Below are 12,975 nucleotides of genomic sequence, written 5' to 3'. Positions count from 1 at the left end.
AGGATTGCATTAGGTCCCAGATTGTGACGGGATTACAGCTTGCTACACACAAAAAGGTGATTTTTTTTAAATGTGGTGTCTTTGCACAAGGGAATAAAGTAGCAACACGATATGAACATGTCATAAATAATCTGAGATATAGATGCTAGTGAAAAAACTTTCCAAACTTTTGTTGAGGAGTTTATATACCAATAATGGGGGAGCTATGAGAGACTACCACATTTCTTCCAATACCTAAGGGGCTGTGCAATGATTATGAACTATTAAAAGGTGTATAGTGCTTTCATTCTCGTTTAGAGAGTGAGCAACGTATTGCACATGTATGGCACATAACACCATGACGGCCGATATAACGGGCCATCCAGCACTTTCCATCAACGGAGGCTGGGTGAATACGTTTACTGCATGAATGATGATCGTAGGAAAACACTGGGATGAAACGACGGCCTTGAAAGTAGCACTCGCACATGAAACAATTATGGGAAACCAGTATTGATAAAAATCATTGAAAAAAATGAAACAGGCACAAAAGAAAACAAACTATCAGCTAAAACTGGCTAAACTGTTGAATGCAACATACAAAAGTGTGCTCATTGGACCGATTTTATTCCGTGCATGTTTCTCCATTGTTTATTTGCAATCAGCAGTTGCACCGTTTTTCTTCAAACTTTTCTTCAAGATTCGTAAGGAAAATATATTTTCATGCTAAAATGCTCCAGAAAATTAATAGACGAAATAAAATTAATGAAACTCAATCTTCAGTTTTCTAAAAAGGTTTGATACAGTAGGGATGGGAGGTGTTGATTGTGCACACTTCACACACGCGCCGCTACCCTCCCCCCCCAGCAACTCGGAACAAATAATAAAATGTATACAGAGAAGCTGCTTTTTATCATACATGCCATGTAAAGTTTATTACCAATTAGGAAATATAAAAAGTAATGACAATTCTGTACATAATCATTGGCGTATACTGACAGAACAAGAAGAAGACTATTCTTTTTTTTAAAACTTGAAACAAAGCTCAAACTTAAAACTAAGCTGAAACTAAGCTCAAAGTTCAACTAAATAAAATCAAAACTTCTAACTAAGCTCTAAGTACAATAAGCCTAAATCTCCCTTGAATATGAACATAAATCATAAACTTCATAGAATCCCTTAATCACCTTCCTCTATGGACATAATCTCTATATGAATTCCATGGACATATCTCTATATGAATAATATCTATATAAATTTTATGGACATAATCTCTATATGAATAATCTCTATAAATCCTCACTCTTCTCACACACAATTGGTTTTTGGCAAGAACAGAAACATGTTCAAGGGTAAAAAGTACATATGAGGTTTTGCCCGCCCAGTGACGGTATATAAAATAGAATATAACAATATTTGTAGGTGATACTCTCTTATTTTACAGACATTTTATGCCAGTATATTCACACTTATTGAGATAAAACAAAGTAATATTAAAATAGATGCAAGGAAGAAGTGAATATTGATCACCTTGTATACAATACATACGAGTATGTTGAACATGATTTATACAATAGTATAGAATAGCATACCGTAAAATTCCGTCTACAAGCATATATATGCCTCTAAACGAGGTTTTTTGACACAAGAGACAAGAGGCATGCAGACACTCTCAACAAAACGTTATTTGAAGTTTGAACAACTATATTACTGATAAAGGCGGCTGTACAAACATGTATATTTGTAAGACCAATCTATTGCAATGTTTTTGAGAAGGGTATTGGCCTTTCGTATCTTTCGTTAAAAAAACCCTCGTTTAGAGGCATATGCTTCTAGACAGAATTCTACGGTACATGATTTAACCTGATAAGGTCATACATCATACAATCTTTACCCTGTTATATGGATCACATACAGGGTGAGTAAAAAAAAAGTGCAATAGAGAAAAGAATCCATTTTTAATTAAGAAGCAAGTTGAACCTTTATGGTTTTAAAATATTTTATAAATAATATATCTATTAGTGACCTTGTGTGAAAAAGTCAAGGAATTAGCATTTACCGTTTTGTTTTTATGACACATTTTATACTATAGTGGGTAGTGATACCCAATTTGTCCAAGAGACATCCAAAATTTGAATCTGTGTAAGGTAGATTTGGAACAACTACCATTTTCTTAACCTCATTGGCATTGAAATAAAATGGAGCACCCAAAGTGTTATTGCCCTTGGTCTTGTTTAAGGAGAAGAAACATTACTTGTTGTTATTTTCATTTTACCTTTACTAAGATTTTTATTCTCTATCAAAAACATACAAATTTGTAGTTAAAATCAATTTCAGAGCTGGTGCCTTTATTGTTCATTGTGTGCTTTTATTCAAAATATAGGGTACCTTGTGGACAAATAATGAAATTGGGTACCGCAGCAAAAGGACTCATAAAGATTAAACTGTTGTTACGATTCACTTCATTTTTTCACAGCAGGTGACTATTGAGTGTGGGATTTATAGACACTTTCAATAATGGGAAAGTTCAACTTGGTTCTTACATAAATATCGATTCTTTGCTCTATTGCACTTTTATTGACTCACCCTGTATCTAGCTTTGGGCATGTTTGTACTTATTCTAACATCATATTATGCCTAAAGAGTACAATAGATCAGAAAACTCGCATGCAGACAACCAATACACAAGTGTAAACACCAACAACTGTGTGGAGGTAAACCCACCCTATTGAGTTTTTATGATCCAACTGCAGAAACACACAACCTACCATGGTTATGTTTTCACTATACAAATGTAGACTGACCATACACTCCACAACTGTAGCCATTTATACTATTATTTGACAATGCTGTTATCAAGCTACAAATACTAGTACTGTTCAGGAACCTGTGGATGTCTGCATGCATTTCCTATGTGGTCGCTGTTAGAGAGATTTCTCACATACATGTCCTTTTTTGTCTGTGTTTACATACACTCACCCCCCCCCACACACACACACCCCACCTGTTTAGTACTGAAATGGTGATAGTAAATAGCTTTAAGTTCACTTGTGAACACATGAATGACAGAATACACAGATACCATCATGGATTTGTGATACTGATGAACCCTGGTTTTGCATGAAGCGTTGGGAAATATTTGACCAGAACCAGAACTAGAGCCCTAGAAAACTATTACTAGTACTTTATATTAATTATACTGACTGTAGAGAGAGCCATTTTCAAGCTATTTCCTGCAGTAACCTACTTCCATCATTCACCTTATAAAATTAAAATTAAATGCCCAGCCATGCATGAGTTTCCATTAGGCAAAAAAAAAAAAAAAAAAGTTGTTTGATTGTCCTCATCCAACTGCCCCTAATCTTGAAAAAAAAATTGGTTTTACTGTATAAAAGAATACCGATCCTAATTTTGAAAATTCAAGAAGATTTTTTTATTATGTTTGACATACTAAAAGTTTTTAGAACAGCTTCTTCACACTTCTTAAAAACACGATTGAAGTGGTATACAGTAGAGAAAGAAATCCCATTAGGTTTCACTACCTGAAGAGAATTGATCAAAAATTGAATTCCCTCCTGAGGTTGGTATCTGTCAATGAGTTGACCAGATCACCAGGCTGTCATTATAGCTAGAAGCAGTATATGACACAGATGGGTCAATGAGTTACATAAAAATGATCTTGTGTGATATTTAGTTCCCAGGAAGTGAGTTTTGCCCGAGGCAATTTGTGGTTAAATGTTGATCCCTCACTACAAGAGTTATTACCGTCGATTTGGTTGATAAAGGAGGTGAGACATGATCAATTCTGTTCAGGCAGTAAAACCTAATGCCAATTCACACCCAGTGATTCACACCCATTTGGGCTATTTGTAAGGCTATTTAGGCAAACATGTTTTGACTGTGACCTTTAATAAGAAATAAACAATCAACGGACCGACCCTACCCATTGGAAGTGATCTATGGATAATCAAACAATTCTTTTCCTGGCCTTATGATAGATACAATAAGTGTAATATCATCCCTTGTGTTCTGTCACTATCCACTTTTTGCAGTAACCATCAGCGATTAGTTAGAAGATCTCCAGTCATGCTTAGCAGGGTCAAGTTTGAAAACTTGCCATAAATTTTACTTCATAAAAGGCACTATCGATGATCCAACAAAATGATTTACATATTTGAATGATATAATAAGGAATTAAAATCACATAAAACATTCTTCTATTTAAGTGGTGAGAATGGTAGGGGTAACATAATCTTGGTCGTCATGGTAACCACTGGCATAGATGTTATAGCTGTGAACAAGAAAATGGGGAAAATGTTAAGGCTTCACAATCAATCATATACATAGGCAAATTAGTTAAAATGTTATGCATATCATAACTAGAGGAAATGTTTCTGTATAAATCATACTGTTTTATTTGTCCACTCTTAAAGCTATTTAGAATCTTCTACCTCACCAAGCAATGCTGAAGCCAAATATGTAGGATGTACATGTAGTACATTTCAAATTAAAGCAGGGAAGTTTATCATATTGTATACATGTAAGTGTCCCAAATAGTTAGAGATGAAAGCAAGGTTACTTTGCACCCCTCTGGGATTAATGATACCAGTTGTTTGAAGTGCTAAGGGTGTCTATTACCAGATTTGACATGTTCCCAAAATTAAAAGGTGGCATGTAAGTGTAAATCAATCAAAGGTCAACACAGGGGTCACATTTGAAACTTTCACAAATATTGTTAAATACGATACCAACGTATCCAGAAAAAGTGCTATAGTTTGACCTACCTGCGACATTCGAATCTTGAGTTATAAGTAAAAAAGTCAAAGCTGGGGGTAGGACAATTTTTTGGGCAACACAGGGATAAAAAATGGAAAGTGCTCCAAGTATCAATGCAAATGGTCTCAAATTGCTCATTGTGTAAAAACAATAGTTTCCCCTTTTTGCACTCAATTATAATTCTACCATTTAAACTGAAGAGTCAAACTACATGTACATGGATTTGTCCCTAAATTACTTACGCATGTTCTTCAGCTCATCTGAACCTAACACCACATGTCTGCCTTCCGTCCTCTTGTCTAAGCTCTCATAGTTCCATAGATGATAAACTACATTAAAAAACAAGTGTAAAACATTTAACTATCAATAACATGTACATGTGCTTAATGATTTGATTCCAATGCTCAATGTCTGAAAGGGAGCCTGTTTGCCAGTCTGAAAAGAGGTTACTTTCTCATCTGATGTGTGCAAACAACTGCTTCTCTCCTCTCCCTTTAACCCAGATACGATAATACTATAGCATACAATGTTAAAGTTAGTCAATATCTAATTACTGCCGGCCGTGCACAGGCAATCATAATCATCAAAGTCATTTTGTGTAAAACTTTTGTGCATACATGAAGGCACACAAGGCTGGCGTGATTGTCAGACTAATGAATGAACATTCGGCCCTCATGAATATGTGAGAACTCACAACATACAATACACGGGGACTTTGACTAGTTGTACGCAGTCTGTATCTTTCTCGTCTGTGGTAATAATGTTCCTTTTACAAGAGCATTTATGGTACTTATTTACTCACTTTCCTTTTGGCTTAAAAGGACACACTGTCACATTTGGGTTTTAAGGGGGTAATCAGATTTTTTATTTCTTTTTAATTAGCGTCTATCCTATCCCCATATAAGCCCCTGTCCCCCTAATAAGCCACAAGGCCCAGTTTTGTGGTTCTACAACTGTCCTTGTTTTTGTACTTTAGCTTATCATACTACAATGATAGTGAGTTTCAATATTCGTCACAAATGTCTTGTTTCAAAAGTTGTTATGCGTCAACTTGTGCTAAAACGATGAGGCTGACTTGAGTGATATTAAGCAGTGAATCAACCCCATTGAATATGTATAGTAACTTGATTGACTGGACTTTAGTTAAGTGAAATAATCCGGGGAAATCATTTGATTCTACCTGAAGTTTTGTATACTAATTAGTTACTTTCATACATGTATCTTACCATTGTTAACATTTCCAATATCTGTCACCCATGCACCCATTAATTTGCCGTAATTTAATTGCTCATGTAGTTTCACTCTGGATTCTAGTAATTCTAAAAATGGAGGTAAGAACACACCAGGTCCAACAGGCTTCATTGTGTACTGCCGTAGCTCATATATTCCTAAAGGGGAAAATATAGCAATAGAGGTTTGAGTAATTATTTTACGGAAATGTTACTATTACACATCAGAAAGGGTTCTTAAAAACTCAATTAACTAAAATCACTCTCCATACATGTACAGTTGTACACCCACTAAATTAATCATTCTAGCAACCAATCAGTCAACTATCACATATCTCTCACTTACTTGAGCACTGACCCACTCACCAATCACTAATTCACTCACTCAATATATTAATCAAAAAAATCACATAATCATCCAATCATCATTTAATCACTCACTCACTACCTGCATTTACCTCCTTCCTTTCTTGGCTCCGTCTGAAGTGGAATACTGGGAATAGCTTTCAGTACTGCATTTTCTTGTTTGGTCATCATCTTAAGAATATGTTGAAAATATTTTTGTTGCCAGACCTTGTCTGCACCCAGAGCAGCACGGACAGCTGTTCTTTGAGCAAAGTTATCTGCAGATTGAATACAAATGAAATGTTTTTAAAATGGATATTACACATTTTATTTTATGTAGCATACTGTAGACACAAAACTGCGACTAACTGACCATAAAACACCCAGATAATATTAACTCCTAACACCAAAAAACATTGAAATAACTGACCTATTAAAAGCTTTGATTAGAGATTAATAACTGAGCGTCGGTTATTTGGCTTTGGAACCGAGGAATTATATCCGAGTGTGTGTGCTGAGGTTACTAATATTTACTGTGACGGCACAGAGGTCCACTGTTGGATATTAGTAACTGTGTTACTGGGGTTTGGGCTTTTGGAAAATGAATAAAAATGATTAAATCGCATGTATCACGTTTATTCATGAGAATTTGAATAGCTGTTATTAAGTAGCCACGGAAGCATTAAAATTTAGGGGGATTTGCCCTGAGGACAAAAAAAATTTCTGAGGTGGCTTAAAATATTGATAATTCTGGTGAATACGTACTAGTACCCTTAAACAATTTTCTTATATTGACCAATATTGACCAAATATGAAGAAAAGTGAAAGGTTGAGTTCATCATTGAGATTTAGAGAATAAAAGATAGGATTTGCGCCAGCATCCACAACTCAAAATATTGGCCAGCCCATCCATTATGACAGGATATTGGATATGCAAAAGACAAAATCCTATCTTTTATTCTCATTCTTATTCAGTTTTAATGTAATTTTGGCGAGAAAAATGCCTTTCTTCAGAAAAAAACAAAGTTACTTTTGTGAGGACATCCCCGTTGTTTTAAATGAACGAAACCATCACAAACATCTAAGCCGCCGAATCGCGTTCTTAGTTCTCGCACGTGTATTACGCGAACACATTATCGCGCGATCATTGAGAAGCAACAAGCGTGCGGCGCGTGCCCTGACTAATATCACTATCAACTATTGTGAGATATTATACACCAGAAAATTATGTGAATTCTTTACAAGATGCACCCATTGAATAAGAATGGGGAATAGTTAAGGTAAGGAGTGATGGATCTCTTAATGTCCCTTTAACACCCCCTCTGATTGACAACCAAACAAAGAACCACATATGTGTGGGGGCCAAAAATTCTACTTTCATCTACAAATTTAAATGAAAGACCTGTGTCAATGAATTAGGTTAAAACCTGGCGGCGAATGGCATGATCGAGCCGGCAACTTGTGAAACCGCCCGGCCGTATGGCATTTTCCACATACTTGGTTAGTTTTGTGGGGTTCAAGTTATCGAACCCCAACGGTTTTAGCTTGTATTTATATTATTTATTAACATAGGCCTATTTGTTTGTGATATTTCAAGCGTTTTAAAATTTCAAAATAATCCCATTCAATTACACGGTTGACGATGAAAATTTACTAAATTTAGAGAATGCACGGCGACCACCACCTGGTTAAAACCTGTGAATAATTTAAATATAAAATAAATAAACCTTACCATATTCCCAGATATGGCAGACTTCATTCATGCCCCCTAGGTCAGACATCCAATATCCAATCAGCTTTGAATGTGAAAGTCTCATGTGAATCTGTTCATTGGTTAATTTGACAAATGCTGCCAGCTGATCAGGTTTGATCGAATATACACGATACTCGTACAACTTGTGATCCACGTCGGCTGCCGATGACGCAAAGTGACGGGATTTGACATCCTTATTGCGAGCTGCGATGCATTGTGCTGCCAGGATTGGTCTTCTGAAAAGTGCCCTGACAGGTACCTATGTGTAAGAATATGTTTAAATGATAAATTACAAATACCAGCGATGCCAGTATACATGTACTACTCCTAACGTTTGACTAACTACATGTATCTCTGTGCTGGGAGAGAAAATTAATGTTGTCAAGATATAGGCCATATTGGGCAATCCCGACTTTTAGACCACCCACGCTATAATATATATGGTCTCAATTTTTACTTTTGCATCAAGGTTTAGGTTTCAAATAGTTTGCCAAACAGATTGGGGTCAAAGTTTAAAGGGGGGGTAACCCTATCGGTTTAGGATATGGATTCTCTTCAAACTTACATACAATGTCAAATATTGTCCCCTTTATCAATCTATGTGAGAAAACGGGAACAATTTCAGCATAAATGTGAATAATTAGCATATTAGCAAGCCAATACACTGGTAAGCGTGAATTGCATTCTGGTCAGGCATCCCGGAACAGCGGCCGAGCGCATGTCCCGGTGGAAACAGGAAGTGTTAAGCCTTGGCACTGAAAACCGGCTCGCCCCTGTACACTTTTATACCCTCTATTCATACTGATTAATCTTAAAAAACATTACATATCACTGCGCTCATTATCATTCTTCACAAGATAGCCCATGCTGTATTTACTTCGCTTAATTATTTCTTTATTTTTAGCTATATGATGCACATTTTCACATATTTATGATTTTTCTTTATTTTATTTTTTAACTAATTTTTTAATGGGGGGAGGTGCTCTCATAATTTTTTTTCATATTCCTCGTATCATGCTTGACAATATAGGTCATGTTTCCTTATTTATTTCGCCTTTTCTGTATTTCTTTATTTTTGTTTTTTGTTTTATATCATTATAGCGCCATCTATAGGGCGACATTAGGGGGCCACTTTGATTTCTTTTTGGACACGCTTCGGTTCTAGGGTGAAATCTTCCGAATCTATTCCGATTTCATTCTATGACTACCCAAAACTCCTGTGTCGTGTAAAATGCTAACAAATGGGAACCTGTAAAAACCGATGCGTTGCATGATTTCTCCGGCTATACATCGACTTGGAGCGTCAAATTTCAGGATAGTAATGAGAAAAATAGTATCTATTATGTGATACCAAAACCTCATCAACAATGAAAAAAATCGGGGATGATGCTGTCGATCGGGTTACGGACCTTTAATATATTGGAGGGAGGGCAGGGCTTTAATAAACACGCTTGAAAATGCATGATACGCTAGCATAAATTACCGTTAAAACAAGGTTCATCAAGCTACATGTACATGCAAAACCTTCGGAGCTGGCATCATCATCAGTTTTGCATGGCGTTTTTTTATGTCAAAATAGTATAATTTTACTTGTTTGACAGAATAAAAGGCATGTTTGTAAAATTTAAAACATGTTTAAACATCATTGCAAAAGTTTAATTTGATAAATTTAGCAATTTTCAACTTATAGAGCTTGGGTAGTCTAAAAGTCAGGATCGCCACATCCGGGCCCTACTCTACCAAGTTTGGCTGAATAACAGTACATGTGGTCTTTTGTGCCTTACAAAATTAAATTACATGTAGTCATTGTTGTGTATTTGGGTTTATCGTGGGGACGGGGTACTCAGTTTTGCTAGATTGAATCTGATAATTAATTGTGTGTTCTCAAGTGGGTTTAATTAGGCTTGGCGACCTAACACATATTTATTATTTTATTTGTAATTGGTTTGATCAAGCATTATTGATTGAAGTGCTATCAACTTTTGTACTGGATCGTTCAAGCATGCTCTCACAATTATTCAATGTAAAGTGCCTTTGGCCTTATTAAAGCTGAGACGAAGTCTCAGATTAAAGTATTATTAAAACGTACTATAGTATTTTGCAGTAAACCTTTGATGAGCGTGACTACCGCTAACAACGCGTACGGCGCACAGCTCAAATGTTCATAAATTTCCACTCGGCAACATCTCTGATCGCCTCAGCAGCCAAACAGAGACAAGTGCGTCCAACGCAGTGAATACGCGATGTATGCTAAAAATGCGCGCTCGTCAAAGCCTAAAAGGTTTATTGCAATTGATTATATCAGAGAAGATGAGAAGAAATCTTCTCTGATTATATATAGCCAGTCTAGCTACATTCACATTGTATGTAGGTAGGGACAGACACATCTGAGCAAGGACGCTATTTATTTTACTTGATAATAAAGCCCCAAGTAAATCTGTGCCATTTTGTGCCACTGAAAACACCATTTTTGGAGAAAATGATGAATAAAACCAAAATTAATCTGTTTCAGATGCTCTAGTTTGCATTGACAACAGATTCAATGCTTTAGGAAGCAGAATGCAACATTGACTTCACTTTTGAATATTTTTTTCTGTGAGATATGCCTTGGTGAAAATCACCGTTTTGGTGAAAAAGGGGGTCAAAAAGGGGGCATTTTGGGGAAAAAATTCTATTTTGCCCCAAAATTCATCTTCTGACAAAAGGGAAACATGGTTTGACAAAAACTTTCATCCTTTTCACATAACAATTCCAGTTTACTTATTTGCTGGGAGAAAGCACTTTTTTGTTATCGCTTGAGAAAAATCATTGTTTTTGCCTAAAATGGGCCCTTTTTTACCACCTTAAAATTTGAATTTTCATACAAAATTTCACAGATATGTGTTGAAAATGATAACATACATAATATTCAACAAAAATTTAGATTAAATTACAGTGAAAACAAAAAATTGACAGGGGGGCACAAAAATTATCAAGTCCCCCCATGCACTCCTATGGTAAGTCTAAGTCTAATATCAGAAAAAATGGCCCAATGATCCGACAGTAATTTCGTCATAACTTCACTTAGCAATACAGTAGAAGATTGGTTTTGGTGTCAAATTGTTTCTGAGAAGTTCTCTCTTCCAATTAACAACAATTCATGTTTTAGAATTAATTTGAAATTTTTATGCCTGTCCCTAATGTAGGTATTGTAGGTAAGCTTAAAATTATGATATGCAACATAACATTAAAATGATGATTGAACGGTTATAATTTAGCAAAAGATTTTGTACAAAAAACCTTTCTGGTTAACATTTTGACTTGATCATCTTACCTGAAATCTGAAGAGAGACATTATTGAATATGAAACTTGAAAGTGAATGACGAAGGTCAACGGCAACAAACACCCGTCGAAAAATTCGATCAATCAATTTTGGTAATTACAGCTCGTCGCCACCTGATTTGTTTACGTGTTTAGGGACCGCTCATTATTAATGCGGGAGGGGGGACGGGAGAATGTTGAGCTTTATGGGTGAAAAATACATAACCCCATTGCGATTAATCAATTTCACGTAACCCCCCCTATTGAATCAAACAAAATCACATAACCCCCCCCCCCCTTCAAGCAAACTTAAATTAATTCAGTCACAGAGATTGGGATTTTGGGGTGATGGGTGGGAAACAATTTCTTGAAGTCAGGGAATCCAGCTCTTTTTGGCGACAAAATAAGTGTATTGTACAAATGCGCGCGAAGCGCGAGGAAATTTTTGCCATTTTGAAGCTGAATTGATAAAATATGATGCAAAAGTGGAATAAATCCACGCGAAGCGTACAAAAATTTGCAATCATTGTGACTAATTGCCAAGGTTAATTTGGTCACGTCAGAAACCCACATAGGCCTACTCTCTCAATTCTATAAGAGTGAAAAAGTCAATCCTCCTCGGAGTGACTCTTCGGGTCAATCGAAAAGATTGACATTTCTGCGTATACATAAACGAGTGGTTGCTTTCGCTTCTGCTTTAGTGAAGACTTGTCCACAAGTTAGGCCGTCATTTCACAGTTTTTCAGCTGTTTCAAGCTAAAATTTTACACAATAATAGTGCCAAAATGGTCCACCAAATGGCTTCAATTAGGTCTTCATTTTGCAAAAGTTTCTTACTTCTCAGGGGGCACATCCCCCCTCAGACACCCCCCTACATCGCGGGGCGCGACGTGCAGCGCGTCGTGCTGTCGCGCCGAAGTATCAATGACTTATATTTTTCATTGTGTCCCCCCCCCCCCCACTTTCAAAAATGGATTTACGCCCCTGATTAGGGGGAGACATTTTGGCGAGCCGAAAAGGGGGGAAGCAATTTTTGGCCAGCCAGGGGGAAGCGATTTTGCGGGCACACATTCATGGGGCGCCTTTCAAATAAAACGCTCTAAAAAGGCTTAGGCATATAGTACGGAAACGATTTTAGTAGGCCTGTGCAAATTTTCCTGTTCGCTGCGCTCGCAAAATATCATTATCTAGACCATTTAAGGTTTGCAAATTGGGCTGCCAAAAATTTGGCATGTGTAAAGGGGGTGGGGGCAAAGATTTTTGGCGGGCCGAGAGGGGAGGCAAGCGATTTTGGCAGGCCGAGAGAGGGGGGGCAAGCAATTTTTGGCGGGCCGTTCGGAAATTTTACCCCGGGCTCATAATTATTTCACAGCCCCTAATGCTATAGGCCTAGGGGAGACTAGGGGACAATTGTAACGGATTTTGCATTTTTGAGTGTAACAGGATCTTGATAGGTAGCAGTAAATTTTCTTAAATCAGAGAGATTCGGGTCTTATCTTAAAAGGGCATTTCGTGATCCACAGCCTCATCCCCCACTTCCCCAAAAAAAAAAAAAAAAAGTTGAGATTTTTACACCACTGGATACCTCTGGC

General features: G+C 36.7%; 1 protein-coding gene across 1 annotated transcript; it reads right to left on the bottom strand.

Moving 5' to 3' along the window:
* Positions 1-248: 248 nt before the first annotated feature.
* Positions 249-11,518, bottom strand: LOC140147860 (protein NipSnap homolog 3A-like). The gene is made up of 6 exons (XM_072169632.1): positions 11,396-11,518; positions 8,062-8,341; positions 6,443-6,607; positions 5,982-6,143; positions 4,998-5,084; positions 249-4,270 (listed from the first exon to the last, which is right to left on the bottom strand). The coding sequence occupies exons 1-6, from the start codon at positions 11,414-11,416 to the stop codon at positions 4,197-4,199; spliced, it is 789 nt and encodes a 262-aa protein (XP_072025733.1). The 5' UTR covers positions 11,417-11,518; the 3' UTR covers positions 249-4,196.
* Between the last annotated feature and the right edge of the window lie 1,457 nt (positions 11,519-12,975).

This window comes from Amphiura filiformis, chromosome 3, assembly GCF_039555335.1.
Source record: "Amphiura filiformis chromosome 3, Afil_fr2py, whole genome shotgun sequence".
In the NCBI taxonomy this organism is placed as follows: Eukaryota; Metazoa; Echinodermata; class Ophiuroidea; order Amphilepidida; family Amphiuridae; genus Amphiura; species Amphiura filiformis.
This window is presented reverse-complemented; position numbering and strand designations above follow the sequence as displayed.

Bases quoted from the DNA above. Each gene is read 5' to 3' on its own strand.
- LOC140147860 (XM_072169632.1), bottom strand. From the start codon at position 11,416: ATGTCTCTCTTCAGATTTCAG. The intron at 6,144-6,442 runs GTAAATGCAGGT...TTTCCCCTTTAG, and splicing joins GGAGCCAAGAAAGGAAGGAG to GAATATATGAGCTACGGCAG. The intron at 4,271-4,997 runs GTAAGTAATTTA...TCTTGTTCACAG, and splicing joins AGATGAGCTGAAGAACATGC to CTATAACATCTATGCCAGTG.